The sequence below is a fragment of the Bidens hawaiensis genome, unplaced genomic scaffold, assembly GCF_021521415.1.
Source record: "Bidens hawaiensis isolate Kalapana, Puna unplaced genomic scaffold, B.hawaiensis_p1.1 tig00006359_1, whole genome shotgun sequence".
NCBI lineage: Eukaryota > Viridiplantae > Streptophyta > Magnoliopsida > Asterales > Asteraceae > Bidens > Bidens hawaiensis.
The window spans coordinates 54463-75986 of NW_027491424.1; the positions used below are offsets into that span (position 1 = coordinate 54463).

Consider the following 21524-nt stretch of genomic DNA (forward strand, 5'->3'; position numbering starts at 1 on the left):
GGAAGGTCCCTACCCAGTTGCTTCTCCGTCTCGGCAAAGCGCTTGGCCGCCGTCATGATGGCATCCCATGTGGATGGCATGCCGTCCTTACCCGTCAACGTGCGGATAAGCTCTGGATATTCGGCACCCTGGATGAAAGCGGCGCGAACAAGATCTTCACTTATGTCGCCCAGACTAAGCTTTTTGGAGTTGAAGCGAGTGATGAAGTCTAGTAAAGATTCATCCTCCTCTGTGGCGCAGTTGAGGATCGTCCATTGTTCTTCAGTATATTTCCTCTGTTGACAGAAGTGTTGGCTGAACTTGTGCTGAAAGTCCACCCAATCATAGATGTGGTGGACCGGTAAACGATCGAACCACGCTCTGGCTGCTCCAACCAACGTCATCTGGAACATATAACACCACGTGGGTTCCGTCCAGCTGCTGACGGTTGCCCCCGCTATGAATCTGTTCAAGTGATCATCTGGGTCGGACATACCATCATAAGTGCCGATGTTGGACATCTGTTTGGCACTTCTCGGGGCGATTGCTTCCGCAATGTCCCTTGCAAACTTGGACTTTCCCGCATTTGCGGCAGTTGGTCTAAAGATTTGGAGAAGTCACGTGGGTTTCATCCCGCGTTCCTTGGTTTGAAGGTTTCTCCGAAATTCCTTCTTGGTTGGAAGTCCGTTTCCTTACGCTTCCCTTTCGCCCTGTGGCGAGGGTTTGCGTCGGTGTCGGATTCCTCCCGATCATCGTCCGAGTACTCGCACTCACTGTTCATGTTGAGCTGTTGTCGAGTACTTCCGAATTTGTCAACCTGTTGGAGTGAACGCAAACGTTCATCCAACTCAGCTTGGAACTCTTTCTAACGTGCTTCGGCCCACGCCTTAACTTGATCGAGTGTTTGGCGAGTGAGCCTCGCCTGTTTATCCAACTGGGCATCAGTGAACCCCAGTGAAATATTGTTTACTGCACTTGCCACGGCTTGGGTAACCGGGGTAGTGTTCGTAAAATTTGTATAACCGCCGGTGTTCCTCCCAGTGGCTGGGGTTGTGGTTACCGGGGTTTCCTGGTCACTTACTGGCCTTAGGACCGGAGTAACGTTAACCATTTCTTCAGAAATTTTGAAAAAACTGAGAATTAGTTCTAGCTTTTATGCACGGATGGCGCCAATGAAGAAACACTAAGTGACCCCGGGCAGATTACGGATAATCTGGGGGTTAAATAGATGTTTCCCACGAGGGTTAGGTTCGGTAAAGAAGGATGTTCTTCAGATGACCTGCAAAAAAAACACCGTGAGCTCGTCACTGAGAAGGGGGGGTTCCTCCTTGTGACCACCCTCCGGCGACACCGTGAGCTCGTCACTGAGAAGGGGGGGGGGGGTTTCCTCCTTGTGACCACCCTCCGGCGTGAGAATCAGACTAGATTGCTCTGAATATAAGTGTATATTGAGAGAAATAGCTAGTGAAGGTAAAATACCAGATGATGATACCGTTCCAAGGTGTTGGAGTATTTATAGCCGAAGGTAGGTTTCCAAGCAGGTACAGCCAGCTGTATAATATTCCTGTTCTACCAACTATGGGCTACGCACATGCCATGCTGGTTGGTGGGTAGGCAGCGGCTGATAGTGACAAGGCGGGCTGTGTACTGTTCCCTTTCCACCAACTGCAGGCTATGTGCGTGCCACGACAAGGGTTGGTGAGTAGGCAGCGGCTAATAGTGACAAACGGTACTAGAGCATGCTCCTCCTCGTACTGTTGTCGGTGAGCTGTCACCCTGTGATTGGTTCATGGGCTGCTTTGGTCAGATCTTGTCTATTTTGTCCATACCTTGGCAGGTATAGTACGAAAGATCTTCCAGAAGCATACGGACTGGCTCATTTGGGCGGGAGTATTCCCGCCTTGCTCATTCCTTCAGGTGACACTGAATTATTGAGTGCCTTGTGCGTGTAGCCTTGCTATTAGTGCGGGTAGCCTTCCCTGATGGCTTGTATCCGCAGCTGCGGGGACAGGCGGGATACTTCACCATTGGGAGGCTTTCCCTGCGGGAACAGCTGGCGTACTGCTCGTAAGGTCTTCATCTCTGAGCATGGTGGGTCCTGCGGAACCAGTTGGTCCTTGCGCAAACGTCCCTTTTCAAGGTAAGTCTTGCGGGTCCAACTGGGCTCTACTGGGACCTACCTCTTCAAAGAGTGAGTAAAGAAATGATTAGAAGAGTTGGGCTCCACATATTGAAATGTTGTTTTAATGGGGGGAAAGGTGTTTGATTAAATTGTTGGTCCATTTTTAGACCAATAAGATGGTTCAAATGTCCAATTATTAGACCCCTTTTAGTGTTCAACTTGAGATGTCAAAAATCCCACTTCAAAAATGAATCGTTGGTTAGATTCACCACTAGATATGAAAAAAACTAAAAAAAGGAATACTTTTTTCTCTCTGTTTAGTACGGTAGCTCAGATAATATGTTTTTTCAGTAATTAGAGAACTTGAGCTCTTACAATTTAAAAAGTCATAGTTATAGCATTCTCTTTGATACCGTTACACCAAAGACCCTTTAGTTGAAAATGAATAAGTTAATGGAATAGAACATGATTTAAGAATTAAAAGAAAAACATAAAATGATTTATTGTAACCAAGTATTGTTGGCTTTTATAATTTCATCACTTGTTCTTGAGTTTTTTAACCAAGAAAAGAAAAAGAAAGGAGATGGAATGATAAGAAAGGAAAGGGAAGGAAAGGAAATTTTTTTTAATTAGATGTGTTTTTGAGTTGGAAGGAAATTAAAGGAAAGGAAAGGATAACTATGTTAAAAAATAGTTATCCTTAGTAATCATCTCATTCTTTGGAGGATAACTTATTGGAAAAATACATTAATTTAATCATTCCTAACTCCTACTCCTTTCCTTTCCATCCTAAAAAAAACTCAAGAACACCCATTTTTTAATTATCCTTAGGTTTCTTTTCCTTTCCCTCCTTTAAAAAAACTCAAGAACAGGGCGCAAGTCTCGGCCCCAATATGAATTCATGATACTCCATTCTTTCAAAATTATTATCATTCTGGTCATCTTCATGATAAATGGCTTCCTCCTATCTCAAACCTTTCTTTGGGTCTTGTTAGGGAGTCATGTACTCATGTCAACAATTAAATGTTTTACCAAGTCATTAAAACGACACAATTTCCTTATGCAGTTCATATAATTCACTCTCCTTTAGTACTTTATTTTATACACGTCATAAACGATTCTAATTATTAATCTACCACCTTACTTACTCTTCACACTTCATATATGAGTATGATAACTTTGAAGAACACATTAGTACCATGGGTGTACTATCACACCGGCCAGATATGGCTACACACACTATACACATGTGCTCTTGATATTACCATGTCACGTATATGGTAATGACCTTACAACATTACTACTACTACACTATACAATTACTAATAGTTATACCATAATCGCCATCACAACCATGTCAACTACCAATACTACATGTGCTCAACAATTAAGAAACAACTATCAAGAGATAAGTTGTTTTGAAAAAAATAATAATTTATATGTAGATTCATTTAAGCCTTACATAAACATTCAACGATTCAGTATGGGTCTTCTCAAGACAATGAGTCAGTATAGGCCGCTATTATAAAACTTGCTAACTTAACTAAGTCAAAATGAACAAGCACCACTCACCACCCTTATGTGTCTGTAACCCTCTATCACCTACTAGTTGCTACCACTACAATCTCCCCCACCACCGTCACTGTGTCCCCACCACCTTAGACCACCACCCCTCTCCAATTGCTATTGCCACCTACATTGTAATGAACCTCTTCTCGTTGTGACCAACACCTCAACCCTCGCAACCACCCCTCTCCCTTTGTTGTCCCCATCTCCATAGTCGCCATTACCTGCCACAGTCGCTATTGTCACCAATGTTAATTTCTGTTTTTTCTAGAACAACATATTTCAAGGCGAACTCATTTTGGTCATAATCTGTTTTATCTCGCTATCTAATCCAACGCATCCACTTCGCAAGGCTTACTATATTGCTATTACTACAATTTTTATAATGATTACTCTTATTTATATCATTATTACTATTTGAATCGCAATTATTATTAGTATATATAATTTACAGGTTTGGTGTCGCTAAGTCGTCATTGGGCCACTTGGCGGCACCTTGTCCACACAATTTTGTTTTTTCTTTTGTTAGTGTGACGAAAACCAACCCAATTCGCATAGACTCAACGTCTCAACGTCCGGTACCGACAACGCTTAGTTTTACCAACGCCCGAGTTTACCGACACCACCTCACTGGTCCACTCAATTTTTATATAATTTTTTTCCCTTTCTTACCTCTGGTACCGTAACGTACATAGCTGGAACCGACCGAATTCGTGTCCAGTTACCGCCTCAATGCCCGGACTGACAACGCTTGGGTTTTACCACCGTTCGGGTTTACTGACCAAACAAACTTCGTTTTAAATAATTTATCTTTTTATATGTTAATTTGATGAAAATATATATATTTTGGACGCTATGGTTTGCCAATGGTGTCTATATCGTAAAGAACGTAAACGATACTAACTGAATTCGCATCAACTCACTGACGTAACAATGGGTTTTACCAACACCCAGGTTTCAACGTTGAGGTTTTTCTAATTGCCCCGGTGCAACGCGTCAGGTGAAAATTTAGTTACTACTATAGTTAAAACTATTAATATTATTATCATCGGGTTTATCATTATATTGTTATATGTGTAATTTCATACATTTAATCAAGGTTTATTGGATTTTAATAATCCCCATTGAATAGTGTTTGCCGATAATAATCCATATTCATTTATCGTCATTGGCGATCCCAAATTTAAAAAAGTTGGCCCCGATTATCCCCTGTTAAAAAGGACTTTTAGCATCATTATATTTTTTACGAATTTCAAACTAATGTTTTAGGGCTTTTGATCGGAATGAGGATACGAATCGATTGATGTAAAACTTAGCTCGAAACGGTGATCCAAATGGCTTGATTTTTGTTAATTGTAAGTTTGAACACTCGAATCGAGGCATTATTTCGGCGTTATTGAGCACCGTTTCGAACTAACTTTTACATCAATCGGCTTGTATCCTTCTTCCGATTAAAAGCCCTAAATCATTAGTTTGAAATTCGGAAAAAATATAATGTCGTTAAATCCTTTTTAACGGAGGGCCATTGTGGGCCAACTTTATTAAATTTGGGACCGCTGGTGGCGATAAAATGAATAATGATTATTATCGGTCAATACAACTCAACTGAGATTATTAAAATCCAATAAACCTTTAATCGATGGTTTGTTTCAAACGAATTAAATAAATCAAGTCCATCCTAAACTAAAATTTATGTTGGAGGCGGCAAACATAGGTGCAGAAACCAAGTTTTGTGTTTAAACCGGTTGAGTTTAAACTAGTTTTTGACCAGGAAAGTATCGAGCGAGGTTGATCGATTTTAACTAGTTTAGTTCGAGTTTGATCATTTCAAACCGGTGAACAGGTATATGGTTACACACCAACTTTAACCATACAGATCGGTTAGAATCCAAACCGGGTTCCTTTGCAAACCTGGTTTTTTTACCTCTAGCGGCAAAGATGCATATTCTTTCATTATATTGTTAAACTGGGCTTTTATGTTTCCGATAACGTCTTCTAATGGCCCACTAAGATTGTCATCTAATATTCTAATGGCCGACCCGGCTTCAGCAATTGTACCAAGAAAAATAAATACCAGTATATTAAAAAAATCAATGTTAATACATTTTCGTTATATACACCTTAGTAACCTTTTGTTGTAATTTATAATATTTATTATTGCCAAAAAACTAAATTTGCAAAACTACTATCGAGCCGGGGGTCTCATCGGAAGCAGCCTCTCTATCCCTATGGGGTAGAGGTAAGGTTGTCTACATCTTACCCTTCTCAGACCCTACCATAGCATTGCTATTGGTGGGATATACTGAGTACGATGATGATGATGATGATGCCAAAAAACTAAAATATTATTTTTGTGTTAAAGGGTCGTGTTAGTTTCAACAAACAAATAAGTACATGTGTTGTGTTCGGGTTCATGTGTCGTACACGATTCCCGAGTTCTCATGAAACTTTAGGGTTTAACTCGTCAACCTACAAACATGACTCGTTTAACACGTTATTAACAATTAGCATAGTATTGGAGTAATAACAAACATATCAAATTACTACACTATCCAACACAGTGTCACACTAATAGCTCTTTAATCGCTTTGACTCATCTTTCAACTTTATACTTCACACACTCAATTTTTTCTTCTTCTCTTTCACGATAACAGAATCTTGTGTATTTATACTAATAATTTATTTGTATAATATATAGCAAAAGAATTTAAAAGTTACGATTAAATAATTCTTAAAGAAAACGTTGCTATTTTAAAAAGACAAATTTTATTCTTCTTTCGCAATATTCTTTTTTAAGTAAATAAAAGTCGAATCCGATGCTTTGCTTTCATAGGATTAATACGAGATGGGCATAGACGCCACTAGAATAAATTCATCCATCTTTAATTCTTTTGTGTTTTAATACATACAAAAGAATATATGCCCATTTAGAAAAGCAGTGGTGATCATAAAAGAACAATTTGTGTATCTATAATGAGCGATTGAGCGTGTGTTAAATATAATATGCTAAACAATAAAACACATATAAACAAAAAAATTCATTTTGTATCTAAATCAAACAATTTTTATTTATAAAACAAATTAACTATATATATATTTGTTTCATTTATTACCCCTAACTCGTTTTCGGGTAACATAATCACTAGAGTTGAAATTCTACCTTTTAATGCGTAGCCGATCCAAAAGCTAATGGATTCGTATATGAACCAATTAGAAAAACACTAACAATGCTAGAAAATGACCCAACGTAAAAGAGCATGACTTTCATGGCTTTCACTATTGTTGAAGTTACGAGGCCTTAAGTATATAGCATAAACATCTCAACAGGTTCATGTGACAAACCACGTGAATATTTGATTTGAGTAACTTATGCATTTGCTTAGACATTTAATTTTATTCTCATACTAAAACTCAGTATTCTATCATTTGGTACGACAAATTTAAACCTACCTTGATGCAGTGGTTTCATTGGGTTTCTTTTTTGCTTTTATATTTGTGTTTTCGCTCTAGTCACTTTTAGTAATTTTTATACATGATATATCATGTAGCAAAACATATCTATATTATTTAATTATTATTATTATTATTATTATTATTATTATTATTATTATTATTATTATTATTATTATTATTATCTTCTTGTCTCCAAACAATATATGTATGTGTAACAAATTAAATATAGAAAATAAACCAATATCAAACATTGGTGGTAAGTAAAGCAAAAGAATCTCCAGCTCTTGATAAGCAAATATCAAAAGCAACAAAACTAAACCAAAATATGTTGACATTTCACAAACTCTCTACAAATCTTTTCTTGTTCTTCATTTTCTTCTTTTCCATTGTGAGATCCCATGTCTTCACTTACTTAGGATGCTCCCAAGAAAAATTTCAGCCAAACACCCCTTTTGAAATCAACCTCAACTCTCTACTATCCTCATTTGTTTCCTCATCATCCCAAACCTTGTACAATAGCTTTGCCATCGGAAACGACACAAACGCCTCATTAAATTCCGCAGTTTATGGATTGTACCAATGTCGGGGTGACTTAAGGACACCCGAGTGCACACAATGTGTAAAATATGCAGCCACTCAAGTCGGGGTAGGGTGTCCTTACTCATATAGTGCTAGTTTGCAGTTAGAAGAGTGTCTAGTGAGGTTTGAGAATTATGATTTTTTATGTAAGTTGGATACTAGCCTAAGGTTTAAGAAGTGTAGTAAAAGTGTTAGTCATGATGTTCAATCGCTAAATCGTCGCGATGATGTGTTGGCTCAGTTGGGTGAAGCTGATCAAGGGTTTAGGGTTAGTAGCTCGGGTTTAGTTCAAGGGTTTTCGCAATGTTTAGGGGATTTGAATCCGAATGATTGTAGTTCTTGTCTTGAAGAAGCTGTCTCCAAGTTAAAAAACTTATGTGGATCATCACTAGCTGGTGATGTTTTCTTGGCTCAATGTTACATGAGATATTGGACTCCTGGTTACTATGATTCACCTTCAAGTACAAATTTCTAGCTCCTAGCATGTTTTTGGTTTAACTTAAATTCTGTTTACGAGGTTTTATTCTATTTATTGACCAAAATATGTTTTATAAAAGTTTATTGAGTAAAGCACAAGGATGATGGATGGCCATATGGTATGGATGGACGCCCTGTTTGCGGTGTGCGCATATAATGTATATATGCGCGAACCCTCAGGTGGGCAAAAGTGAAATTGCACTAATTTTGACGTTATTTTACTAATCTCGAGAAAATAACGTTAAAAGTGGCGAAATTTAATCAGGCATCATGTGGTGGCGTTGTTAGCCGAATGAAAAGGGTACATGTACCAATCAGCCGGTATCCCGATGATTGAGTGCTATGTGCCTTATGTCCAAGGCTTGATGCAAAACTACTATCGAGCCGGGGGTCCCACCGAAAGCAGCATCTCTATCCCCATGGGGTAGAGGTAAGGCTGTCTACATCTTACCCTCCTCATACCCTACCATAGCTTTGCTATTGGGGGGATATACTGCGTACGATGATGATAATGAATTTTATTAAAATATAAAATAAAAAACCTAAAACTAAAATAATATATTATGTTAAATCCATTTGAACAATTAAAAAGTGACATTTTAGCTTTGGTTAATAAAAGAACACATTTTTATTTAGGTTTGCTTGATAAAATTGGGTTTTTAATCACTTTGTAGGATCATCCGACGATGACGATGTGGGAAAAACAATTGCCATAATTGTTGGTGTCGTGGGAGGCGTTGCGGCTTTTATCGTACTTCTTTCTTTTTGTGGAAAATCAGGAGGTACTTAACTTTTAAAGTTAACAACAAAGTACAAGAAATATTATCAACCTAACAACATTTTTACATGATTTATCTTAAAATATGAGGTAAAAAGATTAATGCTACTTCTTCAACTTATGTTTGCTTTAAAGAACCGATGTTATATTTCAGGTTAGCAAAGTCGACATGTACATCTCAAGACGAGTTTGAAGAAAAACGAGCATCGTGACCTTTAACTTTGTGTTTATCGATTTAGTTAAAGTTACGTCAGTTTATCATGATATATGTAACAACTTATGATATTAATAGTAGATTTTAACTAAAGTTGAATCATACTCTTTAATCCATACGTTGTTTGGAAAACAATATGTTGCGGATAGGTGTTATTAGTCATTGTCACGCATCATGCCAACATTTCAGTTGTAACATTTTACTAACTTGGGTCAGTTGACATGTTTACCATTGAATAAATGGGTTATGCTATAAACTTAAATATGTCTATTAGTCAACACATTTGGGCAATTTACAACTTTATTATAACTTGTGAGCTCAATTAATTAGGACTTTTTTAATTAGTTTACAACTTGATTATAACCCATTTCCAACCCATCAACATGTTTGACGATAGGTTACGTTTGTCACGATGATCGGATAATTAAATTACATATTTTTTAAATGTGTCAAAATGGAGTTAGTGCCGAAGTTTTTCATTCGAATAAACATTTGTGTGGTGTTTATACATTTATTTAACCTGCCAATCTAACTTAAAAGTTTATGGCTTTCACTTGTAAAATATAAGAGTTAATGGCCATTTTTGTCCCTGTGGTTTGCTATTTTCGCCACTTCAGTCCAAAGTTTGAAATTTTGTCAATTTAGTCTTCATAGTTTTAAATATTAGCCAATTACGTCCTATCCGTCTAACGGCATCCAGTTATGCCGTTAGTTTAAGGGTATTTTTGTCTTTCTCTTTTTTATTTTGAATTAATGGTCATTTTCGTCCCTGTGGTTTGATATTTTTGCCACATCATTTCAATGTTTGAAAATTTGTTAATTTACTGTTCAGTTTAATTCATTTTTTTTCTATAACCCTGAAGAGCATAATTCAAGCCCAAAACCATCGAACAACCTCCAATACTAGTATGCATTTACTCTGTTGACAATAGTAATCATACCCCCCTCGTATTTAGTTTCTAGACATTTCAAAAACTCTTCTTCATGGTGGAATTCAATGGTAAATTGGTCAAGGCAGTTCCCTGAAACTGAATTGTACAGAAAAAACTAAAAAACGTTTATTTGATTAATGCATAATAGTTGATTTCGACCCCGATTTCCGTTACGATATGTTAACCTCTAAACCCTAAATATTGTGCATTTATCAAATAAACAATTTTTAGTTTTTTCCGTATAATTCGGTTTCAGGGAATTGCGTTGACCACTTTACCATTGAATTCCACAATGGGGGAGAGTTTAGGAATCGTCTGGAAACTAAATACAAGAGAAGTGGGTATGATTACTTTGTCGACAGAGTAAATGCAGACCTGTTTTGAGCTTGGATTATGCTCTCCAGGGTTATAGAGAAAAAAAACTTAATTAAATTGACAAATTTTCAAAATTTGGACTAATGTGGCAAAAATATCAAACCACGGGGACGAAAATGACCATTAATTCAAAATAAAAAAGAAAAAGACAAAAATACCCTTAAACTAACGGCATAACTGGATGTTGTTAGACGGATGAGACGTAATTGGCTAATATTTAAAACTATGAGGACTAAATTGACAAAATTTCAAACTTTGGACTGAAGTGGCGAAAGTAGCAAACCACATGGACGAAAATGGCCATTAACTCAAAATATAAATAGCTCATAACTAAGTCTAGTTTGTCAATAGAAAATATAGTATTTAATAAAATGATTTGAACTAATCATTTATTTTAATTTTATAATATAACGTGAGGAAATCTTTTGTTAATTCAAGGAGTAAGCAGTAAGCACTACCTGTGTGTGGTTAAAGAACCACACGTCAATGTAACTTCTAAACATGCATAAGTCATGTTAACAATTCATGCATACAAATATAGTTGTTGCTCCTGCTCCATTAATCATTATCATATGTTGGAAGTGTTGAATATGTTTATTCGTATTTATTAGGAGTAAACAATTATAATGATACAAGATACAAGGGTGATGCCTTTAAGAGCACATGTGATGGTCTTCTTTATAACTTTTTTGGTGTTGCTTGGATGTAATCAATGTAAGTTCTCGTTATCTTACCAACATATTATGTCGAGTATTTTAGATAAAACGTCACAATCATTATTTATTTATAATTGTATGTTTATTTATTTATATAATGTAGCTGGAATATATGAACAAAGTGACATTATACTATTTGGAGTTTCACCGCCAAAAGATTGTTCAGTACACTGTATTGACGCTAGTCCCACTTTTGCTGTTGTAACAAAATTGATTGGAAGTGTGACGTGACATTATAGTATTTGGAGTTTCACCGTCAAAAGATTGTTCAGTATACTGTATTGACGCTAGTCCTCACTTTTGCTGTTGTAACAAAATTGATTGGAAGTGTGACGTATCTAAAGATGGTTGTATGAAAAAATGTTTAGATTATAGGAAAAGTTGTTGATAATCTAAGTGAAAACGAGTGTGGTGATTTGTAAACGTGACATAAGAGTTGTGCTCATAAATAATTGAGTGTATTAACAAATAATTATGTAATAATAAAATTGTATCTTTAGTCTTCAAAAGTGTTTGACCGACATGACTTTCTTCTTCAAGTGTTTGTGTTTACCAGTTTATGTGGAATGGAGGGGCCATATTTGAGGGGTTTTTTGATACTTGACGTCGTGTCAGCAAATAAATGATTTTTATTTTAGGGTGTAGTGATTTATAACTTGATATTGCCTCATCGCATCATATACACACACATGTATATATATAACACATATTAATAAAAAAATAATTATTTTCCAAACCAAAACCAGCGACAAGCATTTGCCCTCCCCCCCCCCCCCCCACCACCACCACCAAAAACAATTCGCCCCAAAATCGCCCGTGTGGGGAGGGGGGTTGTTCATGGCGACAAAGGAGCGATATTACCCCCAATATCGCCCCACTACACTTGCTCTAATAATATTGGGGGAAATAGACACAAAAATTCAAAAAAAGCTAGGCAGAACTCATCTATCTACCTATACTATTAAAAGAAGATCATGTATTCACTTGTCATTTAAGTAGCATGTCACAGAGGGTGTCAAATAATGCAATTTCCATTTATGCAATTGCCACATAGTTTTTTTTTCGAATAGTAAAATGTTATAAACAAAACAAACACTCATAAAACAACCTCCATAATCAGAGAGAAACCACCAAAAAGAACTACGTACATGAACAATAATTTACACAACTTCGTCCAATCTATATGTCTATTTTTTGTCCTATTCTTGTACCAAAGAAATCCTTTCGATTTTATATTCTCGATTATATCAGCTATCTTAACCGGTTTTCTATCAAATATTTTCTCGTTTCTCGCCTTTCAAATCCTCTAACAGGCAATAATCATGATACCATGAAAAACCTCCTTCTCCACTTCTCCTAGCTCAATAGTTTTATGCAGATCTAACAAGTCTCTAACCATGAAGCCAAAGACAAGAGGGACTTTGCACCAACGGCGAACATAATCCCACACCACCACCGCCGCAACCAAACAACCGCTAGTAATGTGGTTAGCCGAATCGTAAGCCGATTCACATACTGGGCACTTACAATCCTCCACCAGGATATTCCTTCTTTCGAGCACAAGATTCGTAGGGATTCTATTCATTTCCGCTCTCCACACATAGATATTACACTTCGTCGGGACCAATTTGCTCCATTTGATCGTATAAATGTTGTTGATTAAGAGGTTGTTACTAAAAAATAAAAAAAATGCCACATAGTTAACTAATTAATTTTAATCTAAATCCATAATATATATTCATTCAAACTCACGCGCTCGTTTTTTTTCTTTTTATAACCCGATTGTGTTCCATAAAGAAATCTTGACCCGTTAACATATTCCATTCCAGTAACCCTAAAATCTCCATTATCTTCATTGTGAGTTATTTCTCCCATTTATCTTTCGCATAAACAATGCTTCATCCGATCTTATTCTTTAGGAATATCGAGAGCCGATTGGAATGAAATCGGGTATATATCTTCAATGAGAAACCCAAGAATGGATTGATTTGTTTAAGAGTTGATGAATTATTTTCGAAAATGGGTTGACGAAGGAAGGTGTACATGTTTCGCGTATCCAGTCATTCTAGCTTCATCAAATTTGTGTCTGCCAATCGTTCCAATTTCTCCATCCGTGTTAATATTTAATAAATCATAAACGAGCATAATCTAAGCCGACCCCAAAGCCTGTTATGCTAAATGAACGAAACTCAAGCTTAGAGAAATTTATAGTTGTGGGTTTGTCAACATGTCAATTATATTTATTGTTTAACTAAGACCTAAAATGGTCGTTTTAGAGTGATTGAAATGAATATAGATGTAAAAAAGAAAAAAAGAGTCTGTGTAACACACAGGATGATCTAAATAATTAAGTTTCAAATAGAGCAATACATAATTCATATAAAAAATGTATTACATCTACGCTTGTATTATTATACATAAATTGATTTTATTTACATCAGAAAATGATTTTTTTCCAAAAAAATAAAAATGAACTTAATATAAAAAATAATGCATGTACAAAAACATACCCGATAACACTCCATCTATTGAAAATTTATTCTCATTATCATATATGTATAATTGAAAGAAAATTGGTTATGAACTAATTTCGGAGAATACTTGTAACATCCTCAAAATTTTGGTCCAAATTTGACAATTTAATAAAGATAAAGGACCAAAAACATTTTCAAAATAAATAATAAAAAAATAAGATAAGGAAATAAATTATTCCATGCTAAAAAAATAAGGAAATAAAAATATTTCATAAGGAATATAATTCCATAGAAAGGAAATGGAGAAGGAAAATCATCCCACATGGAATGATGAAAGAAAGTGGAAGCATTCCACTTGGATATAAATAAGTAAGTTAAAATCCATCCCACATGGAAATGAGAAAGATTTGGAAGCTCTTTATAAAGAGAGAAACTTATATAGTAATATTTTTTTATGCCAAGCATGCAACTAGTGGTCCTAGAGGAGGGTGCGGAGCAACCGACGCGCACGCGCACGGATACGGGTCGGGCTCAGACGAGGACGATGGTGACGGGCGAAATGTGCAATGTGGCGCTTTGATGGCACACTTTGCACTTCGCATGCTCGCATCGCCGCGAGCCGTCTTATTGTTTTTGGAAAATGAAAACAGGACCAAGACGTGACAAGTTATAAAAAAAGAAAGGACCAAAACAGAAAATATGAATTTAGGAAGCCGTCGCGATACGCGATGGTCTGTTATGAGTCAGCAACACGTGTCACACCGGGAGGACACGTGGCAGGCGCTAGGGCTGAGTCAGCATGCGACGTGTCATTCATCTGCCATCGTGATACGCGACGACCAAGGAAAAGGGTCCATCGCGCATCGCGATGGGACTCGGATTTGGCTATAAAAGGGAGGGCACGGACCCTTCTCCCAGACACCAAATCACTTTCTCTAGAATACTTTCTCTCTCTACATCGTTTTGCTTGCTAGTCTCGTAATACGTTCCAAGCTTTGAATTTCTGACGGTTTAAGCCCTGATACGCGATATAGAGTAGAAGTGTTGCTCGATAAGTTTTAAATATCTAACTCCGAATACCCGTGTGAGGTACGAGGTAACAAATCGAGAAGCAGAAATCAAAAAACAGAAACCAGTATCAGAAACTTATCAGAAACCGAAAAAGTGAATACGACCTAACCTGTTACAAACTCTTTTAGAGTCAGAATGTTTGCATAGGATTTACGAATCCTTAAAATCTTGTGTTACAATAATAAGAAACAGACACTCTAATTAAAATTATACATGTGTCTAGATCCATTCATACATGGTGACTTGGAGTTCCCCGAGGCCATGCATATCATCAACATGCCTTTGGAAGTCTACGAGACTGTTAAGAGAAATGATATTGTGTATATGTTTTAATTGTACATGTACTTAGGGTAATTTTATCCCAATTAAGTTGGGTGCCTAATGAGTAGTCACAAATGTATTATTGTTGGTTACACAAAGGTATTGAAAATATTTTTTGCAAAGAGTCGGCGTCATTGACCAGCTGTGTGCTGACGTATTTTCTCACCCATTTTACAGGAAATCAGAAAGGTTAGAACAGACAAGCAAGACATGATTGAAGATTGAAGATATAGTCATTAGATGCAATCTGGTGGCTCAAATATTTTATTTTAAAATACTATAAAGAATTATATGTTTTCTAAAAAAACAGGTATTTGAATTAACAAACGGGTATTTAAACCCGAGTTTTCAATATAATAATATTTTATCAAAGACTTCCGCTGAAAAGAATACATCTTCTCAAATAAAGCTTTGTGAACAATAAATTGGTATTTTAACCCGGTATTTTATAGATGAATAAATTATATTAAAGACTTCCTCTAAAACAAACCAACGACTCTGATATATTTACAAAACAGGTACCAACTATTGGTCACACGCTCTCGTTTTTTTTACTTTTTATAACCCGATTGTGTTCCATAAAGAAATCTTGACCCGTTAACATATTCCATTCCAGTAGCCCTAAAATCTTCATTATCTTCATTGTTAGTTATTTCTCCCATTTATCTTTCTGGTCAGGCATAAACAATGCTTCCTCCGATCTGATTCTTTTCGAATATCGAGAGCCGATTGGAATGAAATCGGGTATGCATCTTCAATGAGAAACCCAATAATGGATTGATTTGTTTAAGAGTTGAGGAATCATTTTCGATAATGGGTTGACGAAGGAAGTAGTACATGTTTCGCGTATCCAGTCGTTCTGTCTTCTTTAAAAAATTTGTATATGCAAATGTTCCAATTTCTCCATCTGTTTCAATATTTAATAAATAATAAACGGGCATAATTTAAGCCGACCCCGATGTCTGTTAAGCTAAACGAACGAAGCTCGAGCTTAGAGGAATTTAGATTGTGGGTTTGTCAACCTGTCAATTATATTTATGGTTTAACCAATACCCAAAATGATCGTTTTAGAGCGATTGAAATGAATATAGATGTAAAAAAGAAAAAAACTTTCTGCCGTGAGCCTCAATCTAAAAGTGATGATCTAATCTATTAACTTGAACACCATTTTGTTCATTTGAATTCGAAGTATTGTTGATTAACAAATTACTATATAAATCATATCATATTTTCCTTTATATTTACGTAAATACATAAATTTTATGATTCTTTTTTTAAAATGTTTTTCACACCTTTATAAAATCTAAACTATCAGAGAACTTGTATTAAGCTATACTTTATGGGCTAAGTAAAAAGTTCTTAATGTTTCACCACACCATTGTCACGTAGACAATGAAGTTGAACTGACCCGCTCCTTAACTATCACGTTGTGTGTAAACTAGACTTAAATTACAAAGAAAGGAAAAAAGAGAAAAAGAAAATGTTAACAAAGTAAAAGAGAAGAATAAGGATTGGTTGAAAAGGAGTTGTGACCACAAAAATACCACATTAACACTCGTTACCATGTTAATGTTGGCTCCATAGCACCACAGTTTTGAAATCCCGACATGATTTAATCGGCGTTATAAAGCTTGTGTGACACCCACAACGCCCACGGCGATACACGACAACCTATAGCATTAGAAGTTGAATTGTTATTAACAAATCACTTACATCATATTTAACTATATATTTATACAAATATAATATATTATTATAATATAACTATAATTTTAACAATATTATTAAAATAAGTTAAGAAGTTTAAAGAGAATTATAAAGAGAAGTGACAAAAAAGGTATAGCTCTAAGTTTATTTAAGATAGTCAGTGGCGAAGTATATGTAGGGCCACGGGGTGGCCCTGCCCCCTTGTTATTTTGCATTGTATTGTAAATTTACTCGTTTTCGTCCGAACTATTTTATACGTAGTGTAAATTTACCCGTTTTCGTCCGAATTATTTTATATGTAGTGTAAATTTGGGTCCGGGCCCCTTGTTTGTGAATTTTGTTAATATATTTTGAGTCCGGTCCCTCGGTTTTTTAGTTCAAGTTCCGTCACTAAAGATGGTGCAATTTACTCGTCGCCGTGAAGTTAGTAGTTATACTACAACCGTGTGGTATACGAAACGTAACTATTTAAAAAATAATTAGGCAGAAAAATGGTTCATCCAATAATATATTTCATAACATATATCTTATTAAAACATATCACCTTTTTGTAATTATCTAAACAGTAAAATCGTAAAACAACTCATTAACAAAAACCTTTTATTAATTGCCCAAGACTCCAAAACCAGCATCATGCCTGAAGTCGAACACTCATGTTATGGACACAATAAGACCGTCTTTCACCTGCATCGGCCGCGACTATTCAACCGGTAGAAGCACCCGAAGTAACAACAATATGGACACAATATCACCTAGGCTGTCAAACGACTCAAACCTTCGGTTTAAGACCACGTCTCCTCTTTTAGGAACTACATATATGCTGAATCATCGGTTTTATTCATTGTCTTCTGGTAACCATGGAGAAGATGTGTCTGCTTCAGCTTCTAGTGGTGCTGGTGGATTTGATGGGAATGATTTGGTTCATAAGATGAAGGAAGCTTGGAACTCGACTGTAGGTGTTGCAACTCAAACGGGTGAAAAGGCTAAAGAAGCTTATGGAGAAGTGAGCCCGTACGTAGAGCAGTTACTCGATACGCATCCTTATCTACGTGATGTTATTGTTCCGGTTAGTGGGAGCGTATTGGGAACTTTTGCAGCGTGGGTCGTGCTACCAAGAATCTTTAGAAGATTCCACAAGTACGCAACCGAAGGGCCGGGTACATACTTACAAATAGGATCATTGGGTGCCCCAGTGCCTTATGAGAAAAGCATGTGGGGTGCGTTAGAGGTTCCGGTTAGATACCTCATAACTTTCATGGCATTTTCACAAATGTTAGTAAGTTTTATTTTTTTAGTTTACTTTCACAAATTTTTACTTTTTTCATATTAACTTTTAACAAGTATTGTTTTGTCTTTAGGGTGCTTTATAGAGGGATGATGGTAGCGCCAACAACAATTGCATCACAGTTTATAGGACCTGCTTGGAAGAGTGCTGTTATTGTTTCGTTTATATGGTTTTTACATCGATGGAAAAAAAATGTTGTAGCACGTGCGTTGACTATGAAGCCTCTTGAGGGTGTAATCCGTGATAGGTTGTTGCTTTTGGATAAATTATCTTCTGCTGGGTTGTTTTCTGTTGGAGGTTTGGCTTTAGCCGAAGCCTTAGGGGTGGACATTCAAACTATTTTAACTGTAGGAGGGGTTGGAGGTAACTTATAGTGCAATGTCGTATATATTTTGATATATTGAAATCTAATGAGCGTTACTCTTATCTTTAATCTTTATAGGTATTGCAACTGCTTTGGCTGCTAGAGAAAGTCTTGGCAATGTCTTCAGTGGGTTATTAGTACAACTTCAACAACCATTTTCAGTTGGTGATACGATCAAAGTATGTCAATAAGATTTTATGTTCTTAAATTTAAAATGAAATTGTTATTGTTTATTATGGGCAGTTTCGATTCTCATCTACATAAATTGTTTTCTTACAGGTTGGATCTGTAGAAGGTCAGGTTAAAGAGTTGGGACTCACAGCTACCATATTAGTTGTTTCAGGAAATAAGCCTATACGGGTTCCAAATACATTGTTTTCTAGTCAGGTTTGTATTAATTCAATCTAATTTTTAAATTCAATACAATTGCCAGATTCTGTTGTTCAAAACAAGTATTTTTTTTATTATAAATCCCATGATAGCAATTAACATATCACCTGCATGACATCATTTAACTATATGGTTATTGGTTAAGCTTGTAAACGAACACGAACAGAGCATGTTCGTGTTTAAGTCTAACTAGACAAACGATCTGACACGGACAATTAAATGAACGGGTTTTTTTGTTTGTTCATTAAGAAAATGACCATTTCATGTTTGTTTAAGGTCGTTCATTAACACTAACACGGACAGTTCCGAACGAACATACTAAACATAGATGAACGGACATAACTGAACTAAAACTAGTTAAAAGTAATGTCAAGAAAAATGTGTTGGGTTTAAAAAGTTGTTAAAACTAGACTAAGCTATAATGAGCCAAAAAAATAATAATTAAATGAATATATTAAGGAACGAAAACGAACGAACATAAACAAATTTAAATAAACGAACAAGACATGTGTTTATGTTCGTTCGTTTTAATTAATCAGCATAAACGAATTTCCCGCAAAACGGTTTACGAATTGTTCACCGGGAGTTCGGTTCGTATATAATCCTATTTATGGTTAAAAACTTTATGTAATGATGACGTCTCTGGATGTTCTATTCATAGGCTATTATGAACAACTCACGAGCTGAATGGCAACCCATGGTCTCGAAAATTCTCGTACAAATTGATGACCTTGAGAAAAAACCACAAATATTAGAGGAAATAAAAGGCATGATGAAATCTAATATCAATGTTTTCTTGGATAAAGAGCAACCATATTGCCATGTCTCTCCAGTTGGTTATTTCTCTCGACTTGGAGAATCTTTTTCAGAACTTAGCCTTCGATACAACCTAAAACCAATGGTATGTTTATTTTACTCGTTAGTGATAAGCGTGACCCAAATCAACTTATTTGCATATAAATGTTTTCATTTTTAGTAACATTTTTTGTGATTGTAAAGACGAGTTAATTGCAGCAGAGCAGGATGTTCTTTCGCAGACTCTTGAGATAATTAAGAAGTATGGTGCCAGTGATCGTAATCAACAAGTATGTTTTTTGACTCGTTAGTGATAAAACGTGACCCAAGTCAATTTATTTGCGTATAAATGTGTTCACTTCTTGTAACATTGTTTGTGATTGTAGAGCATAGACAAGTCAATTGCAGCAGAGCGGGAGGTTCTTTTGCAGTATCTTGAGATAGTCAAGAAGCGTGGTGCCAATGACTTTTAAGTAAAGGGCTTTGATACTCTTTGGAGTGACCCAGAATGATTGGTGAATATAGATCCTTATGTATTGGTTCATTTTGACAAATTGAGGTTTAACCGTTTAACCACTTTTCAAGTGCAGTCGAGCCATTTGTTCATTACTAAACCATGATTTGGTAAAGTGTGAAAAGTTTTTGTCCCTTTGCTTGTACACAAGTCAAAAGGGGTTCGGGTTGAAACATTAATTGGGTTGATCTGTGAATAATTTAAGTATTTTACGAAACTTATATTGTTGCAGTGATTATCTACATTTTGTATATAGATCAGTTTAGGACAACATTTCAAGCTTATATATATTTAGCTTTACTTTTCGAGTTGACCACCGTTACTCAAATAGGCTGTAGATTCAAGATTTATGTGGTAGTTATATTTTTTTTAAGACAAAGGGGAACAGATGCTGCTGTGAATATATGTTGTATTATATTATAAAGAACTGTAGAAGTAGAACTATAAACTGAAGATGTGCTTCTGTTATTTTGGTAAAACCAGAATTTTAGGATTGAATTTGAATAAGGTTGTGTAAAACTTGGCCCGAACCACAAAACCAAAGAGCCAAACCAGGACCTGGTATATTCAGTCCAGTTCTCGTTTGTATAGTTTTTAAGAAACCGGTTCTCGCGTCAATTCTCGATACGGCACATAGTTGTCTGGTACAGGATCCAGAATCAAAACTTTTTGATGCATATATTTTCTTTTAACCTTGTGATGACATCCTAAAGTAGGGGTGTAAGCAACTATACTTACGTTTTAGTTTAACTTAAATTTATATTTGGTTTATTCTAACATGTAAGCAATTATAAAGACATTTTTTTGCTGATCTGGAACTAAGTTCATGTCAATCCCTCCTTATTTTTGTTGAGTTTTCAATTTTTCATCCTTAACTAGGGTACAAATGAGCATAGTCCAAATTCCTCTAATCTCGATTTAAACTTATTTAACTTATGAGATTCTGAGTTCAAGCTTGACTCGTAATTTTCAAACTCGAGCTCATTTCAACTTTATTAATAATTTATTTGAATTGAATACATATAGTATTATAAGGTATTAATTACTTAGTTACTTAAGATATAATTACTAGGGGCGCGTTCTTTTCACATAATTCGTGAGAATTCAAATGAATTGGATTTAAAATCCCACGAAATAGCGTGTTCGTATCTTAATTCCATTTTAGTGTGTTCGGTTGACAAAGAATTGGAATTGGAATTCAATTCCTCCAAATTCCTTTAAATAAAGGAATTCAAAATCCTTCCAAAATGCGGAGGAATTCAAGTAAATTCGTTGGAATCGTTGATCGGTCAATATGGCCGCGTTCGGGTGTGTTTGCATTCGGGTTGATGCTCCGATTCGTAGTGCTTTCAGGCCGGCGCTCTGGGTTGGTTAGACCCCGGGTCAGTTCGCGTTCAGTTCAACGTTTCGTG

At 35.9% G+C, this 21524-nt stretch overlaps 2 protein-coding genes across 3 annotated transcripts; both read left to right on the forward strand.

The window, feature by feature from the left end:
* The first annotated feature begins 7336 nt into the window (after positions 1-7336).
* On the forward strand, positions 7337-9237 carry LOC143631998 (plasmodesmata-located protein 8-like). Of its 2 annotated transcripts, XM_077100601.1 has the most exons (3): positions 7339-8160; positions 8851-8958; positions 9109-9237. In XM_077100601.1, the coding sequence occupies exons 1-3, from the start codon at positions 7446-7448 to the stop codon at positions 9111-9113; spliced, it is 828 nt and encodes a 275-aa protein (XP_076956716.1). In that variant the 5' UTR covers positions 7339-7445; the 3' UTR covers positions 9114-9237. The 2 variants fall into 2 exon arrangements, with proteins under 2 accessions (XP_076956715.1, XP_076956716.1); XM_077100600.1 differs by lacking the exon at positions 9109-9237 and having other exon boundaries at positions 7337-8160; positions 8851-8966.
* An 8176-nt stretch (positions 9238-17413) lies between these two features.
* LOC143631999 (mechanosensitive ion channel protein 1, mitochondrial-like) lies at positions 17414-19791 on the forward strand. Its single transcript, XM_077100602.1, has 5 exons — positions 17414-18036; positions 18135-18412; positions 18492-18592; positions 18693-18800; positions 19465-19791. The coding sequence occupies exons 1-5, from the start codon at positions 17423-17425 to the stop codon at positions 19777-19779; spliced, it is 1416 nt and encodes a 471-aa protein (XP_076956717.1). The 5' UTR covers positions 17414-17422; the 3' UTR covers positions 19780-19791.
* The last annotated feature ends 1733 nt before the right edge of the window (positions 19792-21524 follow it).